Source organism: Malurus melanocephalus, unplaced genomic scaffold (assembly GCF_030028575.1).
Source record: "Malurus melanocephalus ecotype Western Australia unplaced genomic scaffold, MMel_1.1 scaffold_9, whole genome shotgun sequence".
In the NCBI taxonomy this organism is placed as follows: domain Eukaryota; kingdom Metazoa; phylum Chordata; class Aves; order Passeriformes; family Maluridae; genus Malurus; species Malurus melanocephalus.
Window position 1 is genome coordinate 5,481,754 of NW_026623241.1, and position 20,588 is coordinate 5,502,341.

General features: G+C 50.0%; 1 protein-coding gene across 3 annotated transcripts; it reads left to right on the plus strand.

The window, feature by feature from the left end:
* Positions 1–4,301: 4,301 nt before the first annotated feature.
* On the plus strand, positions 4,302–10,690 carry PPP1R3B (protein phosphatase 1 regulatory subunit 3B). Of its 3 annotated transcripts, none has more exons than XM_057376502.1 (2): positions 4,302–4,342; positions 7,243–10,690. In XM_057376502.1, the coding sequence occupies exons 1-2, from the start codon at positions 4,329–4,331 to the stop codon at positions 8,132–8,134; spliced, it is 906 nt and encodes a 301-aa protein (XP_057232485.1). In that variant the 5' UTR covers positions 4,302–4,328; the 3' UTR covers positions 8,135–10,690. The 3 variants fall into 3 exon arrangements, with proteins under 3 accessions (XP_057232485.1, XP_057232490.1, XP_057232494.1); XM_057376507.1 differs by lacking the exon at positions 4,302–4,342 and adding an exon at positions 4,417–4,899; XM_057376511.1 differs by lacking the exon at positions 4,302–4,342 and adding an exon at positions 4,922–5,067.
* The last annotated feature ends 9,898 nt before the right edge of the window (positions 10,691–20,588 follow it).

Sequence of the window (20,588 nt, forward strand, 5' to 3'; positions counted from 1 at the left end):
CTTGTTGTAGCTAATTTGCACTCATTCACKCCCCGATAACTTCCTTTTTCTTTGCAAGGATTTTCAAGGTCTCTCTTGTTTGACATTTCTGATATTAGGAACCACAGTTTCGTAATACCCAGTTTTTCTCTCCAGCACAGGGGCCTTTTCTCTCAAGGCCTGGCTTTGTATCTGGCCCCACACCATCTTCGCTGTGCATGTTGGGCTGGAAGGGAAGGTGCCATGGTCTTCAGTGGGCAGAGTACACATTCCTTGGGGTGTTTGACCATGGGTGCACATGAGATCTAAAGGGAGCCATGCCAAGATAAATATCCCACCTCAGGCCTGCAGCCAGTATATTGAAGCAACTTCTCATTTTTGGACAGGAAAAGCAGTGGGACCTCTGCCCTAGAGCACAGCTCCCCAAAACACAGTCAAGAGCCTTAGCCAAGAGTAGAATTTCCTTTGATGCTGAGGCACATTGAATGTTCTTTGCTTTATTGCCTGGGGCAGACACAGGAGTTTGAGACCTAAGGAAACAAAAAGGGGAAATCCCATCACCTGACAGAACTTCTCAAGTCTTTCCTCTGGAGAAGCTGTGTTTGTTGTGACRCTAGAGAAGCTGGACTGGGGCCTGGGAGCACAAGGACAAGCAACACATCAGGCTTCAGCATACAGTTACAGATGATGGTGAGAGTTACCAAGTTGATATAAGAGAATCCATGTTTCCTACAGCTTTCTGTCATGTTTGCCATAGCTGGCCAAGGGGCTGTCAATGCTGGCTGGCCAGCAAGTACAGACACTGACCTGTGCCAGTGGCCAACTRGCCTCTGCAGCCAAGCCCTACCCTGCTTTTGCTCAGCAAGCATGCTCACTGGATCTCTCCCCATCAGCTGTYGGGTCTCATGAAACCTAAAAGGGGTGGGAAGGAATTGCTGATTTGGGAGAGGGCATGAGGAATGGGATGGGATGGTCCATGGCTGCAGCCCTGCACAGCTCCCTGTTACATCAGCCACTCCACTGATTTACAGCCCTCGCCCTTGAGCCTTGGTCCTGTAGCCTGATGTGGTGTGGACACATTGCACAACACTCCTGGCCCCTCTCCCCTTCCCTGCTGGGGCTGCCTGCTGGCTGGCTGCTGGGAAGCCAAGCTGTCACAGCAGCCTGCAGCTTCCCAATGGGGAGAAGATGCTTCATCCACCCATGTTTCCAGCAGGGYACTGAGGAGATGGTAGGACCAAGAAGGGTCCCCGAGGACTTACTCAAGCCTTCTGGTAGAGGTGGCTTTTRAGAGACCATGGCAGGGGAAGGAGGGCCCCTCAGGAGGGGCACAGAAGCTCCTATAGCAAACCAGCAGGGCTGCACCYGAGGGTGCAGGAGCCATCATGTCCTGTACCAGGATGTGCAGGGTAAAKACTCAATGAATGAGGAGGAAAACTCAATTGAGACATGATGGAACAGTGGGGCCCTCCTTCCAGAGCTGTCTGTCATGGATAGGACTCGCTCTACAACACTTCTCCAGAAAGAAGCAATGTGCAGCCTCTTCCTTGTGCCAGGGAGCAAGCTCTTCTCATCCCTCAGTAAGGCAGGAGGGGTGGAAAGTGGTGGGGAAATCACACAAGACCACTGTGCAATGGTCTAGCACTGAGCTAAATATAGCCACTATCTCAGCTTCCCAGAGATAGCAGCCTATGTCCACAATCCATCGCAATGCCCTGCCCAGACTTCCACCTACCTTTGCTTCAGGGGCAAACACCGAGCCACAGTTGTGAAACCCTGTGCCCCACTCATGGCAAACACAGGCAGAAATGTACCCTAAGCTGYCTCATATGCATCCCATGCCTGGTGCTGGGGGCTGGCTGGACAAAGCTTGCACAGCAGAGGCAAACCAGCATCAACCTCTGTGCTGTTGAGCTGCTAGSAATGCACAGGAGAATCTTGTGGTGGACCAGAGTGACAAGTGTGAGTCAGGCTGAGGTTTCCCAGTGTTGCATCTCATCCCATTAAGTCCACCACTTCCACCCAAACCTCTCTGGACCAGTGRCACAGCCAGAGTGCAGTGGCATTGCCTGGAGAAGGGGAGCAACCCTGGTGGGGGTCCATGAGTTGAGTGACCACCTTATCCCATGTCTGTCTGTTGCTCGTGGGCAGATGTGAACATGGCTCCCCTCATTCCTGCTGTAAACCCTGTCATKAAGTAACACATGCTAAAATCCCACCATAACCTCAGTACATGAAATACTAGTTTGCAACATTTCTGCAACAGGTACATCTTTCAGCTCACTCTCCCCAACTGTAAATATTACCATTGCTTTATCAAAAAAGTTTATAAAACAGAAAAAGCATGATTGTTTTCTCCCCAACAAAACCTTTTTGCCTTGCAGAGTAATAAGTTTATTAAACGGCAGCTTCCAGCAGGAAGTCTCCGGCTTTAACAATAGCTGTCTGTGTTTCCACAAGCTAATGGAAAACAAATGTTGACATTTCAATCCTGCTTTTCAGCTCTGTAAGGAAGGTGAGGGAGAGCAGCATTACTTACAGCTGTGCAGTTAAGAGGCCAGATGTGGTACAAAAAGTACTATTATCTGTACTGCTACCACTGGGAGAATGCAAATGCACCATCCCTACCTTCCAGCAGGGTTTACAGACTCTGCTGCTTGACCATGGAGGCAGCGTTTGTTCACAGAGCCACTCCCCTGACAGGGAGGCCCGCTCCATGCACACTTTTCACATTACTGAGGACATCAGGCTCTGTGCTGACATGGGCTCAGGAGCAGCCCAAAGGAGCAGAAATGGGAACTGGAGTCAGAAAAGCAGCTGTGAAGACCCCTTGGCTCAGCTGGCCCTGTAAAGCAGTGGGGGTGTATGCCAGAACATCGACTCGCCTGGCAGATGTTTTYAAGATGTTGGAAACACCTTTCAGGCTCTGCACATGTGCTGGATAGGGATTCCCTGACACTGATCTCTGCACCAGCCAGGCCCTGATGGTGTTTTTGCCTCATGGAGGGAAGCCACCTCTACAAAAAAAAAAGCATTTTTTTCCACTGCACATCGTAAATATTACTGGAAAGCAGATCTTTTGGTATCCTCTGGAGATTTCTACCCCGTGCCAACACAGCCCTGGAGCTGTGGCCACAAGATGCAGGTGTGAGAGTTGCCCTCCTCCCCACCTGGCCCTGAGCACCCAAACACCCTAGGCCAGCTCAGACAGGATGATCAGTGCCCCAAAAAACCTTTCCTGTTTCAAGAGCACATTTCTATGGGTTTAGCAGTTTACTTGCAGCATCTCTACCCTTCTCAGTTCTGGCCCTCAATTCAGGAAGGACATTGAGGTGCTGGAGTTGGTCCAGAGAAGGGCAACAAGGCAGGGGAAGGGTCTGRAACACAARTTCTTTGAGGAGAGGCTGAGAGAGTGGGGGGCGTTTAGTCCAGAGAAAAGAAGTCTTAATCACTGYCTACAAATACCTAAAAGGAGCGTCCTCTCCCAGGTAACCAGTGACAGGGCTAGAGCACATGGTCTTAAGCTGCACCAGGAGRGGTTTAGGTTGGACATTAGGAGAAATTTCTTCACAGAAAGCATGGTTAGACATTGGAATAGGCTGCCCAAGGAGGTGATGGAGTCACCCTCCCTGAGGCGTTTAAGGAAAGACTGGACGTGGCACTTAGCGCTGTGGTTTAGTTGACATGGCGGTATTTGCTCATAAGTTGGACTTCATGATCTCAGAGCTCTTTTCCAACTGCATTGATTTTGTGTTTCCGGACACGCAGGGATAGCAAGCGGTGCAGGAGCCGCGGGACAGTGAGGGACTGGGGCAGCTGAGGCCTGACACAGAGCTCGGCACTTCCACCGCAACGAGCTCGCCCTGCCGCGGGAAGGGGGGTCGGCGAGACTGCTTAGTGGGGTTCTTCCACACGGGAACCCCGGCGCTGCTCAGGGAGATTCCCCCACACGGGAACCCCGGCGTTGCTCAGGGAGATTCCCCCACACGGGAACCCCCGCGCTGGTCAAGGAGATTCTCCCACACGGGAACCCCGGCGTTGCTCAGGGAGATTCCCCCACACGGGAGCCCCCCACATGGGAGCCCCCCACACTGGCTCAGGGAGATTCCCCCACACGGGAGCCCTCAGGAAGGTTCCCCCGCAGTCGCACTCCACATTCCTGCGCGGCCCCTCAGGACCCGTTCCACACCGCGGCCCCGCCCACCGGGCTGGCCCCGCCCCCTCGCGTGCCGGGCCTCCGCGCTCGGAGCGCGCTCATTGGCTGTCGCTGATTGGGGCGGGGCCGGGCGCTGTTAAGAGGCCGGGCCGGGCGCTCGCCCCGTGTGAGGCGGTGCCGCCGGACCGGCCCCATGCACTGCACCAGGTACGGGCTCGCCGCCCCCGCCCGCTGCGACCCCCCCGGCGCTCATGCTGCTGCTGCTGCTGCTGCTGGTTCCTCCTCCTCTTTGCCTTCCCCGGCTGCCTCCTGCTCGAGGTCGCAGCCCTCTCGCGTGCGTGGGGCAGTTCTGGCGCTTCCCGCCGCGGTGCTGTTCCTGGGGGAAAACGGGATCCTGTGGCTTGGCTCCTGCAGCCCCCGCGCTGTGCCGGGAGCGGTAGCCCGGGGCAGTGGGGCTGCCTCTCCGCTGCTGCCCCGGACAGTGGGGCTCTCTGCTGCTGCCTCTCCCGGGTCTGGGCGGCGCGGCTTGGCGGGTGTTGCGGAGGGGGCGGGCTGTAGCGAGTTAACACCGCCCGGGAATGCCTGCGGGAAGCGGGCTGTGTCCGCGGGACGGCCCAGCTTTCTCTGGATCGGGGAGGAGGAGCGGGTGCGGAGCGTCCGAGCGCTGCTTCAGCCAGCTGCCAACTTTGACTCGGCAAGGGCACCTGTCCCAGGTAGCGTGGGGAGCAGAGCGGAGGCAACCGAAGGGGTTCGATAATGGAGGTGTAAGTAATTCCTTGGTTCTGGCTTAGTTTTCCTTTGTAGAATGACGGGAGGGAGAAGTGAGTGGCGACAGACATCCTTTTCTGGAGAGAGTAAAGCTACAGGAAGAAGTCCGGAGGCAGAGTCGCGTTTGTTCTCCTTTTGAGGGGAGAGGGAAAGGATTGGCCCCTGTAAGTGCWCAGGGCTCCCTGCCTTGTGCTGTTTGCTTCCTAGAGCTTTCTTTCCTCCCTGAGTTCTGAAAATTGTATCCCTGCTCCCACTTTCAAAACATTTGAAGTTCAGGACAGCCCTAATCAGCCCCAAAAGGAGAAAGCTGCCTCTGGCTGAGAGCTGGCCATCAGCAAACTGTCAAGTGCAGAAAGAGTTGTCTGTRTATCAAATGAGCTGAAAAGGCAGTCTGTAAAAGCACAGAGCTCACCCTCATATTGGTTATGAAAAGTTCTTGCTATAGTTTTTAGCTTGGGAAAAAAAGCTCAAAGTAATGCCATTGGGCTGGGTATTTTATGCCTCTTCATTCTAAAACTCTGAATAACCACAGTTTACTATGGAACATGACTTCCCAGAAGTTACAGGAATTCAACTGAATAAATTTCCCTGGGAAAAGACGCAATGCAGATGAAATTGACCCAAGTAAGAGAAGTAGTATTGGAGGCTGCATTAATTTACAGGAGGAAATGACCTATATAAAGTGTGTATGAATAAAAACTTGGCAAAACCAGGTAAAGATGAGGAGAATAGTGTTAACAGACAGGTGGATCTGATGTCTGTCTTGTGCAGCTGCCATTGAGCTGAAAGGAGGTGCTGCAGCAGGAGTTGGCTGGCTGGTGGGTGGGTTGGGATGCCAACATGGGAGCCACATGTGCTCTGAATAAATATATACCCTTGCTGAATGGGTGCTGTGAAAGCATGCTCAGAGCTGCTGTGTTGATGTTACAGGGTGTGGAATTGAAGAACTCAATTGGAGAGTGTAGCTCTTGCTTTTTCTTGGCACGGGAGCAGCAATCCAGTTACTAAAGCTGGCTGTGAGTGGCTTTGGCTGCCAGAGCTCTGCTGCATCACAAGGCCAGTGGTCACTGCTGCTGCCTCATCCTGCTCTGTGTGGTGGGAGCAGCTTTGGAGCCTGGCCTGCAGCCAAACAGGATTTTTGTTAAGRGAATACTCTGTGTTTAAAGTCAGCTGCAATACAGTTGACTTAAGGGGGATGTGTGATAAATCTGTCTAGTGGGTTATCCAGAGCCAGGCCAAAGAGAGTCTGTCAAAAGCTTTCATCTGAATTTCAGTGTAAGGGCAGGAGGGATTGGTGCAGTTTTTTGGGAGCTGCCTGGCTTCAGAGGCAACTCCAGGACTGTATCTGGTAAGGTGCCAGCTGGGAGCTGCCCTACAGCAGCACATGGGCACATCGAGAGAGATGGTGCAGGATCCCTGGAGGAGAGGCTGTAGTGGAGGGGTACAGGGCCTGTGCCTTCTGAAAGACAGACTTGCTTCCAAAGCCTCAGTGAACCTCGGGTGGGTGAGTTGTGTTTGGCCGAGCCCCTGTGGCTATAAGGGCATTTCCCAGGGGCTTAGCACAAACRCTGTGGGGGCTTGAGATGCAAACTCTGCTGGAGAGAAAACTGGCTGATGTGCCTTCTGAGCTGGCATTTGTTTTAAAGTGGAGTGGAGTGAAGAAAGCCCCAGAGCAGTGTTGGGTAAGCCTGTACCCTGCTGCTGTGCCAGACTGTTGCTATCCTTACAGTACTACTCACAGGCCCTTTAGATGGAGCAGTTCTGGGGGACAGTGATGAGTTAAGGGTGTAGTTCAACTGAGAGAGTGCTTTTTGGCTGACATCTGGGGTTTTATAAAAGGTGAAGTCAGTTGTGTAWAGCAGTTTGTGACAGAGTTCCGGCTCCTGCAAAAGCTTGTGAAGCTCTGGGGAGAATCTCCTCTTGGAGAGAGGGAAGCGCAGCAGGAATCCTGCTTTATGTAGCATTGAAATTTGATAATCTGTGGGTTTTGTGAACATTGGCAGGACTGAGCCGTGGGCTTTGCTTTCGATTGGAAATGCTCTGGAGCCTGCTATTGCTGGCCTAGTAGGGCAGTGCCTGAGTGTGCCTTCAAAGGGTGCCTCTGTCCCTGTAGCAGCTGGAAGAGATGTTGTTCAAGGGCACAACAGGCTCTGGTCCTGCCACTTCTGCTGTAGTGTGTTTCTCACTGTGCCTGTAAATCACACCATACAACTGCTTGCCTTTATTTAAGAAGCAAGATTATTTGGAATGGCTGGGGGGAAGTGATATATCAATTGTCTGACAAAACTCACATTGAAACGCTTTTTTAGCATCAACTGACCCTTCATCTTTTCTTCTAGAGTATTAGACTATTTCCCTCACAAGCAAGCAATGGCTGTGGACGTAGCAATGCAGCTGTACCTGTGCTCTTCACCCTTGCGAAGAGAGAAGTGCGCCTGCAAAATTGCTCCAAAGCCAAGCAAGCCACTGCGGCCCTGCATCCAGCTGAGCAGCAAGGCTGCACTGAACGGACCAGAAGAGGCAGCAAACTCCTTCACACACAGCAAAGTGAAGAAGAGAGTGTCGTTTGCAGATAGCAGAGGCTTTGCTCTGACAATGGTGAAGGTGTTCTCAGAGTTTGAAGATCCACTAGATATTCCTTTCAACATCACAGAGCTGATAGACAACATCGTGGGTCTGACAACAGTGGAGAAGGACAGCTTTGTCCTGGATTTTGTTCAGCCCTCTGTAGACTACCTGGACTTCAGAAACCGCCTCCAGACAGACTGTGTCTGTCTGGAAAACTGTATGCTAAAGGAGAAATCTATTGTGGGAACGGTGAAGGTGAAGAACATCGCTTTTGAAAAGACTGTGAAGATCCGGATGACRTTTGACACCTGGAAAAGCTTTGTAGATCACCCATGCCAGTATGTCAAGGATATGTATGGAGGGTCAGATCGGGACACGTTTTCCTTTGACATCAGCTTGCCTGAGGGGATTCAATCACACGAAAGAGTCGAGTTTGCCATTTCCTTTGAGTGCAATGGGAAGGTGTACTGGGACAACAACAGGGGAACAAATTACAGGATCATACGGTCAGAACTGAAGTCTGCCCARGAAGCTGTCCGTCCCCCACAGGCTCCTGACTTTGGCAGTGCATTTGACCGGTTTGGGAGCCCTCGGTGCTCCTATGGCCTCTTTCCTGAGTGGCCCAGTTATTCAGGCTACGAGAAGCTCGGTCCCTACTATTGACCCAAGGACAAAGGCCGGGTTGACTAACTGTTGTTGGTGTGTCTACAAGCCTCGGGGCTGGTCTGAACACAGGTGTATGAATAGGTGGAAGGAGTTTGGCTCTGTGTGGCTTAGCATAAGCCTCCCAGCAAAACCAGACATGCAGTGCTGTGCTGGCAGGAGGTTTATAGTCAGAGAAGCAATTCTGGCTTTCCAGGTGATCAGAGGAMCAAGGACTGCTCATGTCTCTTCAACACTTCTTCTTCAGTAAAGTTGCCAGTGTCCAGGGAAACACTACAGTGCTTATTTTGCCTGCCCAAGCTATGTAGTGGTGGCTGCTTTGTCTTGCCTGCCTAGTGTTAAAAGGCTCTTTCAAAATATGTCCTAGTATTATATTGTTAGTGGGCTGTACCACAGCTGCAGGGTTCTCCTTGCAAAGCCAGCCTGTGCCTGTCAGCAAACACTGCGGTTGGATTGCTGGGAACGGTGTCCTCTCTTTGCACACAGCCTTGTAGTGAGGCCCTTCCTACTGGAGCAGAAAGCATGCTTTGGAAGTGAAAATACAATGTGGTGACAGGAAGTGTGGCCCTACAGCCGGCCGAATTAGGAGATGTGCCTGTGGGAGAGGATCTGATATGCTTAGTCACCAGTTGTTGTATCAGATGATCTTGAAAAACTCTCATACCATTGGTGTTACCAAAAATAGAGATTAGCTGTAGCTGTGTGACGCTTGTAACACAGCTGTGAGTTGACATCCTTGACTTCAAAACCTGCCTGTTTTTTGAATCAAAATTGATCCATGATGCTTCTTCCCCTTGATGGACATCTGAAGTTGGCTGTGCTGGACTCTGAAAATTCATGTCTTCCTCCTGTGGACTGTAAACCAGAGTTTTGTCCAGCTGGGGCTCAGGGTCCTGTGCAGGAGACTCTGCTCAGGTGCTACAGGAGCTAAACACAAAGAGACCACATGGCTGTATATGCTGTGTCCTGTATAGGAAGGTGACTGTTGTGTGCCTATGGTGGTGGAAGTGCCTTGACTGAGAAATGGGTGGTACGTGTGATCCCAGCAGTGCTTTGGGATGAACAGGCTTTGTAACTGATGTTGCTTTTAAGATCTGGTAATGGTTTGTCACTCTGTGCCATGGACTGCTTGGCAGGTAAAGGCATGGCACCGCTTGCCTGTGAGGGTGCTGTGGCTATCCTGGATGGATGGGCTGGGCTTCCCTCGCTGTTGGAGCAGTATGTGCCATTTTGACCTGCAAATGCCCAGACTTTGCATCTCTGTGACCATAGAAAGTGGCTCACCCCACTTATGCAAAGAGCTAGCCATGAGGAGAGTGAGATGTGGGGTTATCCTGACAGCACCCCTGTTGTGACATGAATCACAGAGGGGAGCCATCCCTATCATTAAAGGGGTGGCTCATCTTCTGGATGTGTGCTCAAGTGGGGAGCTCGTGCAATGCCAAATAGCTTCTCAAAGCTTCTTGGGTGCTAACTGGGAAGAGTGACTTAATCCCTCAKCTCAAAGGAGAGTGCTGAACAGACTGTAGAAATAGAGGTCAAGAGAATCCTAGTTTTTCTAGTGCATGAGCTTTATATAATTTTTGGGTGTCTCTAGTAGCCTGTGGATGGGCTGGAGAGAAGCAACAGGCTAGACTACTTAACTTTGTTAATGTAGCTTTTTATTCTGGAGACTRCTATATAAATACTTACAAGCTGTTTTACTCTAACCTAGAAGGGATACTGGGATCACTGTTGGATACCAAAAGGGACGAGAGCTTGCAGGAAGAATAGCTGGCCTTCAACTGCTGCTTTTTTTCAAAATACAAAATCAATACATGTGTTCACTGTGCCTGATCACTTAGTCGAGGTGGTGAATCTTCTTGCTAGTCTAGAGCTCATTAGGCTCAGTTCCTCTGTCCAGACAACTTTCCAAGTCAGCCCTTAGAGCCTGCAGCTGGTCTCTCTGGGAGCGACTGTTGCCTAGCTTGGCTTAGTTTTAAACTTTAAGCAAGTTTGAGTGACACTGATGCTTTTTATTTATTTAGTGTATGGTGTTAATGTTGTAAGACACTGACTGTAGGAAAGTCATGTTCTCCTGGCACTTTCTTGTGCCTATGGAGAGCTGTTTGTGAGCCAAAACAAGGCATGTGGGTCTGGGGTGCTGTGGATGGTGGTATCWCCATACAGGCTTGTTTTCAGGCTGTGCATTGGGTGTGCTTAGGGAGGAACATGGAAGATAAGCTAGAAGAGCAATGCCATAAGTAAGAGCTAGGTTGGGAACTGACTATTTGACCAATAGCAGTGTAAAAATACTACTTGTGGCCTTTCCCCTTTCCCCTTTTCCCTTTTTCCATTTGCAATGTGAACATAGAAGTGAGGTGCTTACTCTCCTTGCTCTATGCCTGGAAGTGCCTTGTAGGATGTTTTGCATGTTTGTTTTTAAAGGATATTTTTGTACACAACATTCAAGTGGAAAATGCACTTTATAATTGCCATGTAATGACTCTTTTAAAAATATGGTTCTGTTTTTATCTGATTGTTAAAATAAAGGTGGAACAAAATGTTGGCTGTGTATCTTGCCATCATCATATTTCAGACCTCGTGGGGCTGGGGAGGCGATTTGGACATGGGTCCAGCTTCCTGAAAGTGGCCAYTGGCAGGGAAGAGCACACATACATATTGAATTCTGCTGCCTGAAACAGGAAAGAGCTGCCTATTCCTGCTGCCTTCCTGCCAACACAAATGCTTCCATTGCCTCTGCAGCCCTGGGATGGGAGGAGCCCCTGCCCTTTTCTCTGTGCTCTTAGRTTTCCCCACTAATCACTGTTCCTGAACTATGCTTCACTCTTCCCCTGCTTGYAGTGCTAGGAACAGCCTTTTTGGGGTTTTGTGCTTTTGAGTGAGTCTCTGTTCTCCCCCTTCTCCCCTTCCCCCACTCTGGCTTGATCTGGGATCAGTGCTTTCTCTCTGTGTGTGAACTGAGGTGTGATGGATGCTGAGAGAGGTGTTGCAGAAGCGGGGGCAGGCTCTTTTCTAATACCAGGATCAAGTTAAAGTTAGACCCGACTGTTTCTGTCGAACTAATTRTCTCTGTTGTGTCACTGCAATAAGAAGCACTAGCAGGAAACATGCCCCTTTGCAGAAAGGGAACAGCTGGTGTAAATGCCAGCCAGGGCTAGTTTCGGGATTTGACCTGGCTTTGACCAGARAGATTGAGCCCCAGATGCCCTGAAGGTGTTTTATTTCAAACAATCAACTACTGAATGGGTGGGTTTTGTTGCTTACAGATAAGGTAAGATGGGAGGCTGTGGGGGAAGGGGAGGAAGATGTGTTTGCCTTGGTGTGTGCAGGTTTGAGCAGCTCCCTCGTCGGTGCCGTTTCCCATCTTACTGCAAAGCCCTGCAGAGAGTGAGCTTGGCCTTTGCTCTACACAGAGATAACTGAGCACCTTCTGAGCGTGGCCCTTTCCAAGTGTACTGCTGTCAGAAAATGAGCTCTCTTYCCAGGGTGTTTTGCTTTCTGTAGCAGCTGGGTAAGGTAAAGCTTTTAGTTCCTTGGTTGCCTCCCCTCGTATTTGCATCACAAAACCAAGCACGCTGACAAAGTGGGGTGAAGCTTCTCTTGACAGAGAAATRTGGGATCTGTGTTCACCTTGGAAAGGGTTATCGTGTGGTGTTTATGGCCAGTCTGATCAGTTACTCTCCTGTGGCTCAGGGGAGTCTGTCTTGGCTGTCACCCGCTGCTGTTTGTGTCCAGAGGCCCTTCTGGCACTGCCTTGTGGTGGGATTCTTCCAGTGGTGGTAGATGTGTCCAAAAGCAGCTGAGAGCACTTGGTTCCTGGAAAAAGGACCAGGGAAAAGGAGAAGGCTGAAGAATGTCCTGGGGGCAGGGGGAAAGTTATGTGTGTGCAATTTTTCTCATGCAGTGGGTAAAGACACAAGCCCTGCGTGTAACTCCCTACCTGAGAGCATGAGGCAAAGGGCTACCTTACCTTCTTGGCAACCATTTGCCGCTTCCCTTTTCTACACAAATTCTTTGTCATCTCCGCATCTCAGCAACTGCTGTTGAACGCTTCAATTAAAATGGTTCGGGTTTTCTTACCACTGTGGCTCTTTTAATCAAACATACAACACAGGTCTCTTTTAAAAGGTAATTGGATTGTTTTTCTGGCTGCAGGGAAAAAAATATTTTTAAAAGGTATTTGTGCCTCTGCCTCAGGTGATTGGGATGTCTTGGCCAGGGCTGTTTTCACATCTGAATGCTGGCCCAAGCTCATGAATGAGAAAACTACMGCCAGACATTTCTGTAACAGCTTTGTGGCTGCAAACCCCATGTGAGGACAGTTTCAGTTTAGGATATGAGGGAAGTCCAAGCCRGCTAGGACAGCTGAGAAGATGGTGCAAGCATTAGAAGGGCCAAGAGAGCTCAGYTCTGCGGTTTCTCACCTAGTGCCCATGTGTTGTACACTGGAGGATACTGACATTGCAATTGCTGCATTTATAAAGGCCTTGGTGGCAGGTGTGATTGTGTACTTGTTGGTTAATATGAAAAGATTTCTTAGAATGCTCCTGCCATTCTAGCCCCTCCCCCAGCCACTTCTCTCTGAAGTTCCCAAGCCTCTGTGTCCTGAGAGTTTTCAGTGCCACCTCTGCATAGAGATAACCAGCTGTCGTGTCATGGTGATCTTGGACCTGCTCGGAGGTTCAAGATTCCAAAGTTTGTGTTCCAGGGACAGTTTGGTAAAGGAGAAGAGGGCAAGGATTCCCCTGCTCCACATCCAACTCCCTTTGTCAATCTCCCATTGGCCTGGGGCTGCTGTCCTACAGGGGAGCAGCTCTGCTGAACCACTGCCATCCCGGCAGCCTCCTCTCGAGCACACWGGATTGCAGGTCCTGGAAAGGCAGGGTGTAGGTTGCTTGCATCTGCATCCCAGCAAAACAGGGTTGAAAATGCATGAGCACTCCACGTTCTTGTTTCAGATGTTTGACAGGAGGACCCATGAGGGGGACACACCTGAGAAAACCTGCCCRGAATGGGATAATAAGCAAAGGGTAAGAAACACGTACCTTCCAAATCATGGGAGTGTAAATGTGTCCAGACAGTACTTTGCTGCCAGACCAAATTTTAATTTGGTTTTAAATGTAGCTCTTACAGGCACTTGCAGTGGAGAGTGACGTGTGGAAGATGTGTCTGTCTTGCTAACGGAGGGCAGTGCAAGAGGGGAGGAAACTAGAGTGTGTCACTTCCCAACAGCAGTCAACATTTCTTCTTCGGTTTCCTCTTTACAAAGAATAGAATTAGCAAATGAGCCTCTCTAAGAGATTGGGTCTTTGGAGGGAAGTCTCTTGACCACAAAGCAAGGGATAAATGGGGCTTACATTTCAACATGTACCACAGAGTTCCCTGTTGCTCTGTAGTGTCTCCCTGTAAGGGCACTGCCCTTTTCTCTCTTACACACCATGACGCTGCTTCCAGCACTGCCAGTGCAACCATCACCAGACTCAAGCATCAGCTTGATTTCACAATGTCCTCCACAAGGCTCTGTGCGGTCACAGGGGGCGGGAAGGGCCCTTGTGCGTCATGGGAGGCTGTGCTGAGGACATGGCTCTCAGCAGCACCAAGAGCACCCTGTACCCCTGGGAAAAGCACAGAGCTTTGCCAAAAAGCCAGCAGTACTGGGCTGGCTTGTGATGCTCCCAAGGTCCCCTGGTGTTTCCACAGACTTGCTCCTACTGGGCAGTTCAGCTGGCTCTAAACTACTGCAATAAACCATATTTATGTCCTTGGGGTTTTTTTTGATGGAACTAAGCTTCAAACCAAATGCTCTGGCCCAGTGAAGTTMTGTCCCACTGCAGCCAGAGAAGCTGCCCAGCCTGTCTGTATCCTCCCCCKTGGAGGTGTACCCTGCCAAAGAGTTAGCTGTTTTCAAAGACTGGTTATTGACATTTACACAAGGCTTAAAGAAAGAAAAAGGGTGTCTTTGTGGAAAAATAATTACAGCTGGCGTGTTCCTTGGGTACAGATAAGTCAGAGCAGTCACCAGTTTAAGTACTTTGGCTCCTGGAATGGGATATGGGCAAGCCCTTCCAGCCGATGCATTAGTTACAGATCTCTGCTCTGAGCTGCTATGCAGTCTCAGGAGGAGGGAAGGCTCAAATTCCGTAACTCAGGAGAAATATATTTAAGAAGCATAAGAAAAGGGTGAAACATTCATGAATGCTTTTATRGCTTCCAGCTATTTCTGGTGTGGGAGTCTTGCTGAGACCGTGGTGATGTCTTCCACCTAATGAATCCTTGACAGGCTCAAGTGGAGAAGGTCCCTAAGATGTCTGCTCCAAGCAAAACCATTCTTTCTCACAGCTAACTGAGGTCACTGATCCATGTGGATGGACTCAATGGTGGAGATGCCACCACACCTCTGTGCCCTGTCCTAGGGCCACACTGCTCTCCTAGGGGAAAAGACATGGTCCTAAGGAATCAAAGGTCTCTGCCCAATGTTGTAGTCTTGCCTGGTTTCTTCCAGCTCCTGGCCAGGTTCAGGACATACAGATGTGAGGGTACAAGGTAAGCAGCCACAGGACAAAAATATTTCATKGCTGCTAGGTTCTAATGTGTGTGCAGTTAGGGTTAAGGGAGCAGCTGCTATATGCATACAACAAGGTACTTGCCATCCCCCAAGCAATCCTGCAGTGAAGGGTAGACCCATATTCCCAATGTATTCCAGTTGCTGGAAATTCCGCTAGGAGTTGAAGGCCTAAGCTGACCTATTCCCTGACCTATGGGTAGACCCATATTCCCAATGTATTCCAGTTGCTTCAACTCTGCTAGGAGTTGAAGGCCTAAGCTGACCTACAGTGAGCCCACCTTCCAATCTGAACAAAACAGACCCCAGTTTCCCTCCCAACATGCAACATTTAGCAATAGGGGACTCATGATCTCCTGCACCTGCTTTCCATCACTATGGAGCCTGCCAGAAAAMAAACTGGAGCATTATCAGCAGGAGCATAATTTCTCAGTGTGTGGTGACAGTCCAGTCCTATGGAGACAGTCACTTTTATAGAAAGAAATATAATGGCCCTCTCTAATCCACTGAGGGTTTTAYGAACATTCCCCTCTCATACAGTGTTCCCTTGGACACCTGGCAGGTGTTGCTTCTCCTGCATTTCCCTGCTCGCTGTGATTTATTGGCATCTGAATGGCCATCAAAAATGCAGTGTTTCTTCATCCACGAGCTAGGCAGAATGTATCCTTAGTGGTGTTGCAGGCCAGGGTTCAGGGTAGCAGTTGGTGATGTGGCACCTTKCACCCCTCACTCAACAGCACACTTGGTCACTTGGGAGGAAACCTTGGAACAGGTCTCCCTCTTGGGCTGAGGACTGTCACTGTCCAGCTTTACTTTCTCCAAGAAGCTGTCTCCCAGCTGATCAAGTCACAATAGGAGGCACACTAGAATCAAATAAATCTACCAACCCCTCCACTTCTCCACAGTGGCTTTGACAGCAGAAGASCTTCACTTCAGAGACCAGAACAATTACCACTTGAATGCTTTATAGCTGTGCAAGCAATCATAGCAGACATGCACTAACTTTTATGTTGGTGGTCAACAAGATTTCTTAGACAACCAATGAACCCACACACAAATATTTCAGTGCTGCTAAATGCCCTGCAATAACAGCCCTGTGCTCATAAACAGYGATCTATAAAGCCAGCAGGGATGCACTCTCTGGGGGTTAATAGCAGGATGACTGAGCATTTTATTAATTTTCCCTTTTTTTAGTTTTGGTGTTACTGCAAGGAAACATGGCTTTTTTCAGTCAAGCTGTCTTGTGTTATTTCTGCTAAGAGGTATCCTGGTTTGGTCTGAAATTGAGTATTTGTTAACAGTTCAATACAAAAAAACTTCCATCATACTTATCTGCATCAGTCTGGATTTCATATTTAACCACTTAGTTCCCCACATACAGATACAGCACACAGGACTTGGTGGCTCATTCTCCTGAGAAACCCACGGCAGCCTCAGGTTGCTTCGGACCCTTGGAACCCAAAAGTGTCTTTGGGTTCCCAAGACCCAAAAGGGGCTTGTCACCATGTGAGATGGCTCCAGCTGGCAACTCGGGATCACTTTGGAGAAGCTGGGAAGGAAAGCAGTTCTCTCCYTCTGAAATCAGAGCAGTATGTGCCAGCAAGGACAGATCTTTGAGGGCCTTCTCTCACAGTAATGCCTGTGGAACATGAGAGGGGACCAGGAGCTCACATTGGCCTTCCCTGGCTCACTGACAACATGGAACAACTCAGCTAYGCTGGGAAAAGTCCACCCTTAAAGGCCTTAAGGTGACTAGATGGGGAAGCAGGACATTGGCTGTTTTGCCAGTTCTGGCTGCTGCTGCTAGATAGACCAGAAGGACCAAATGAGAATTACAGCTTGTGCTGAAACTTGATTCATTGTGCTTTCTGAGACATATCCTACAGGACAGCAATGCAGCAGCAAGGCAAGTTACAGCAGACACTCAGAAATAATGCCTGGTCTGGTAGACACCYGCAGGTGAATGACCCAGGCTGTGGGCTTCTCCCGGAGTGGAGAATGTGGTCTCACACTCAAGGGCCTGGGACAAGCCCCTCATGCTGAGCTGCACCAGCTGGCATCAGAAACACTCACTGTTCCTGCCTTCTGCATGCCGGAAGGGCTGAAKCCATCAAGGCTGCAGCTGGTGGCAACTTGGGAAAATCCTGCATCACAGATGAACGTCTGGGATGAAAGGGTGCCAGCGTGCTGGCACATCATGCCAGGCTGAGCCAGCAGAGGCTCTCAGGTTCCTTCTGTCTCAGTACAGCTAAGGCCATGCTCAGCATTAAAGCACGGCTCAGATCCCCAGACTGTGCAGCTGCACGGCCACACTGTGGAAGGTGCAGCTCCTTGGAACAYCTCTAAGCCACCTGGGAGTTGCTTTTCATGGAGCTGGGAATTGGCTGCAGGTCACTCCTGACCAATGCCCTCAGTCTTCTGAGTCTCAGTGGTCCTTTTGCTATGTGGAATCATGACAGCATTCTAGCACAGCACATGCACTYATCCATCMCKTCTGGCCATCAGCCAGCTCCCTACRGCAARGCCCTCAGTGATGACAAGCATCTTCCCCCAACATAGGTAGGAAGAGCAAGGGAGAGAGACAGCTGGCTGCAGCTCAACTATCCAATTAACAAAATGAGGAAAAAGCTCCCATCTGGCAGGATCTCACAGCTTCACCCTCAGGGAATCTGCATTTCTGACAGTCTGCCTGCTTGAGGGAACACCCTCCCGGAATCAGCCACAAGCAGAGAGACTTGTGAGCCTGCYCTGCACAACTTGGTCTAAGCGAGGGTCCTCTCAGCTCTACCTCCAGCCAGACAAAAACAAAGGCTCTTTTCTTCTGAAATATACAGGAAGTCTTGAGCTAACCTGGAGCTGTATTTTCAGTTCTGCTGCTTGTGTTTGTGCTTGGCTGCTTCCTCCTTTCCAGGTGGGTTGCCTTTATTTCCTTAGCAAAGAAGGAAGAAATTTGGATATGATCTTACAAGAAAAGATCAGATGCAATTTATAGCATATTGCACCAATGAACACTGAGAACAAACAGAATTGTCAAACTCATCTGAGCTTGAATCAGTAGCCAGATTTTTCCAAGGTGCAATGGCCCAGAAAAAGGAATGAGTGAGCAGTCACCAAGGTGGGTTCTTAGCTGTACTTCTCAGACCCGGAGAAAAGAAAATTTTGAATCCTGGAGACATTCTCCACAACTCAAACTTTTCCATCAACTGGAGAGTATGATCTCTTCTCCATCTGGAATGGAGCAGCTCTGCAGCCCAGCAGACCAAGCTGTAAATAGAGCTCCAGGGAACCAGACCACTCCAAAATGGTGCAGTTGTCGAACTGTGGGGGTGAATCATCCAAATAGCTTTCTTCAGGCAATGCAGGGAAAAAATGTCACCAACCATGTGAAAATTGAGACCATATGCTTCTAGGATGTTTTTTGAAAGGAGTATGCTTGACAAAGCTAGAGTGACTTCAAGGCTGGTTCCCAGGTCAGACCCCAGCAGAGCAATCCCTCCTCATCTGGTCCCAGGGACTCTCTCAGTTCTGGTCATTTTTTCCACCATAGCAGTGTCTATTTTTCTGCACTGCCTAGTGGAAGGCTGCAAGGCATTCAAGGCCGAGACAGAGCATGTGGTTTGTTTGTTTGGAAATAAAATTAATTCCAGAAAAAAACAACAGATGCCTGAGAACTGCCGCTGGCCTCTCCCTTCTGTGCATGAAGGCAACTCCTCCACAGCAGCAGCAGGAGCCTCTCCTTCCACTTGGCAGGTGTTATCTGGACCAAAGCCACAGGTACAGGATCTATTTTCTGTTGAGCATGCAAAGGAGAGGTGGTTGCCTGGCACAGCCTTGCGTGCTCCAGCAGCTGATCTGATAGCACAGAGGTGCTGGCCTTTGCTCTCTGTGCTTCATTCTCTGAAGAAGCAGGGTGATCATTTCTGGTTTTTTCTCATGAAGAAGCTGGTGGACATAACCTGGTACCTGAGAGGGTTTTTTCCACTGTGCAATAGGTTTGTGGGCATATGGGGTTCTTTCACATTCTGAAAGGTGGCATTTTGCACCTCTAGGGAGGCCTGTCCCTTATCATCCAGCTCACCATGTGACATTAATGCAGCCACATGTGCATGTGCCAGAGCCTCCCCAATGCTATGACCTGGTTACCCCACCCTGAACAACCTTGGCTACAGCACCCACATTTCCAAAGGGCATGCACCAATGGCTGGGAATTTGGGAGAAGTCAAAGTGAGTCCTAATCAGGCAAGGCAGCTAGTTATTACTAAGCTGCTCTTTCTACTGCAAGAAGCCCTGGAGCAGCAAAACTGCTCACTTCATGTATGTTCATTAGCAGCATGGATAAGAGCAGCATTGATTGCAGGCTATAATTAGACCTCTGGGACCTTTCTGGACCGGCTTTCTCTGGCATTGTTCTACTTTGAAAGGACTTCCAATTTCTTTTCCGAATGGTTGGGATGGCATTTCCCTATTCAGCAGATTTGGGACCGTTCCTGTTTTCTCCACTGTGACTCACAGAGCTCTCCCAACTTGGTGCCACCAGCCCCACACCACAGAGTTAGCAAAAGCTCCATTGTTTGACCACTCCTGGTCCCTTGAGTTGTTGAGTTGGCCCRACTGCAGCTCTCTTCTGAGCACAGCATGGCTAACCTGCCAGGCAGYCCTCCCTGCTTCACTTAGCTTGCCAAGCTCTAGTCCTGTGAGTATCTTCCTCTAACGATGACTCTGATTCTCCTGGAATCACTTTCTTGGCATGTTCTGTGCAGCCAGCCTAGAGCATTCCCAGAAGAAATGGATGCACTAAGCCAGCACTAAGCACGTACTTGGGGCATGGTGGCTTACATGGAAATTATTACGCCTCCCTTGGAATGCTGGAAAACAGCCTCAGCATCCACTCTATGAAAAATGGGAGGAAGAGTCAAGGCAAAGATCATAGCACAAAGCACTGGAGTTGAGATATCAACAGTCCACATGGCAAGTGGGATCCCAGGGTGTCCCTGATTGTGATTTCCCCTCCAAATGCTGTTGTATTGGAGACAAACACTGAGCATGGCCCTGTAGTGGGCATCCTCCTTTGCCACCTCCACAGATCAAGCAGCTGCCCACTGATCCAAGATCCAGCACTGCCCACTCAGCAGCTGGCAGGCTGGGGCAGAGGTGCTGGCAGCCCATCAGGGATTAGGAAGCCAGAGGCAAACACACACAACCAGAGCCTGGCTGAGCTGTGTGCTGAAGGGAAGTATCTGAGGAAGTAAGTTTGTGCCTCTGGTTTTGAACCCAATACATGTGGTCCAGGGAGCTCGGTTTGCAGGCTGCAGATTGAGATGCAGATTGAGCTCTGGGTGGGAGCCCAGAGAGACAAGAGGCTGTGAACTGCCAGCCTTCRGGATAACAAAGGGCACAAAGACGGGTGGTGTCAGCCAGTTGAAGGGACACTTGAGAGACACAGCGGGAACCGGGAATTGCCGACCTTTTTGATAACAAAGGAGATGAAGTCTGGTGATGCCAGCGAGGTAGATGGACACAGAGAGAGGGCCAGGAGCAGCTCAGAAGGAAGTTGGAGTCTTGCAGATMGATTGAGAGGGTATGAAAGCCCAGGGGTTCCATTATTGGGGATCCTCTTTGGAAGCACCAGCTCCAGGGGTTTCTGTGTTACTGTGCCATGGAGTAAATGGCTTTATGGAATGAGACATCTGCTGTGGGAAACATTGSGTCAAACTAGTRAGGAAACYTGGTGTGGCCGTGTGTGARCGGGGTGGGCAGGGAGTCAAGTGGGGCATCTGTTGGATCACTGGAGCTGCCTGCMGTGAAGGGGCTTCAGTCCCAGCAGACTGGCCTTGGGAGTGTGACTCTTGAGAATCTCCTGAATGGTCAGACATGGGTGCGTTCCTTAAC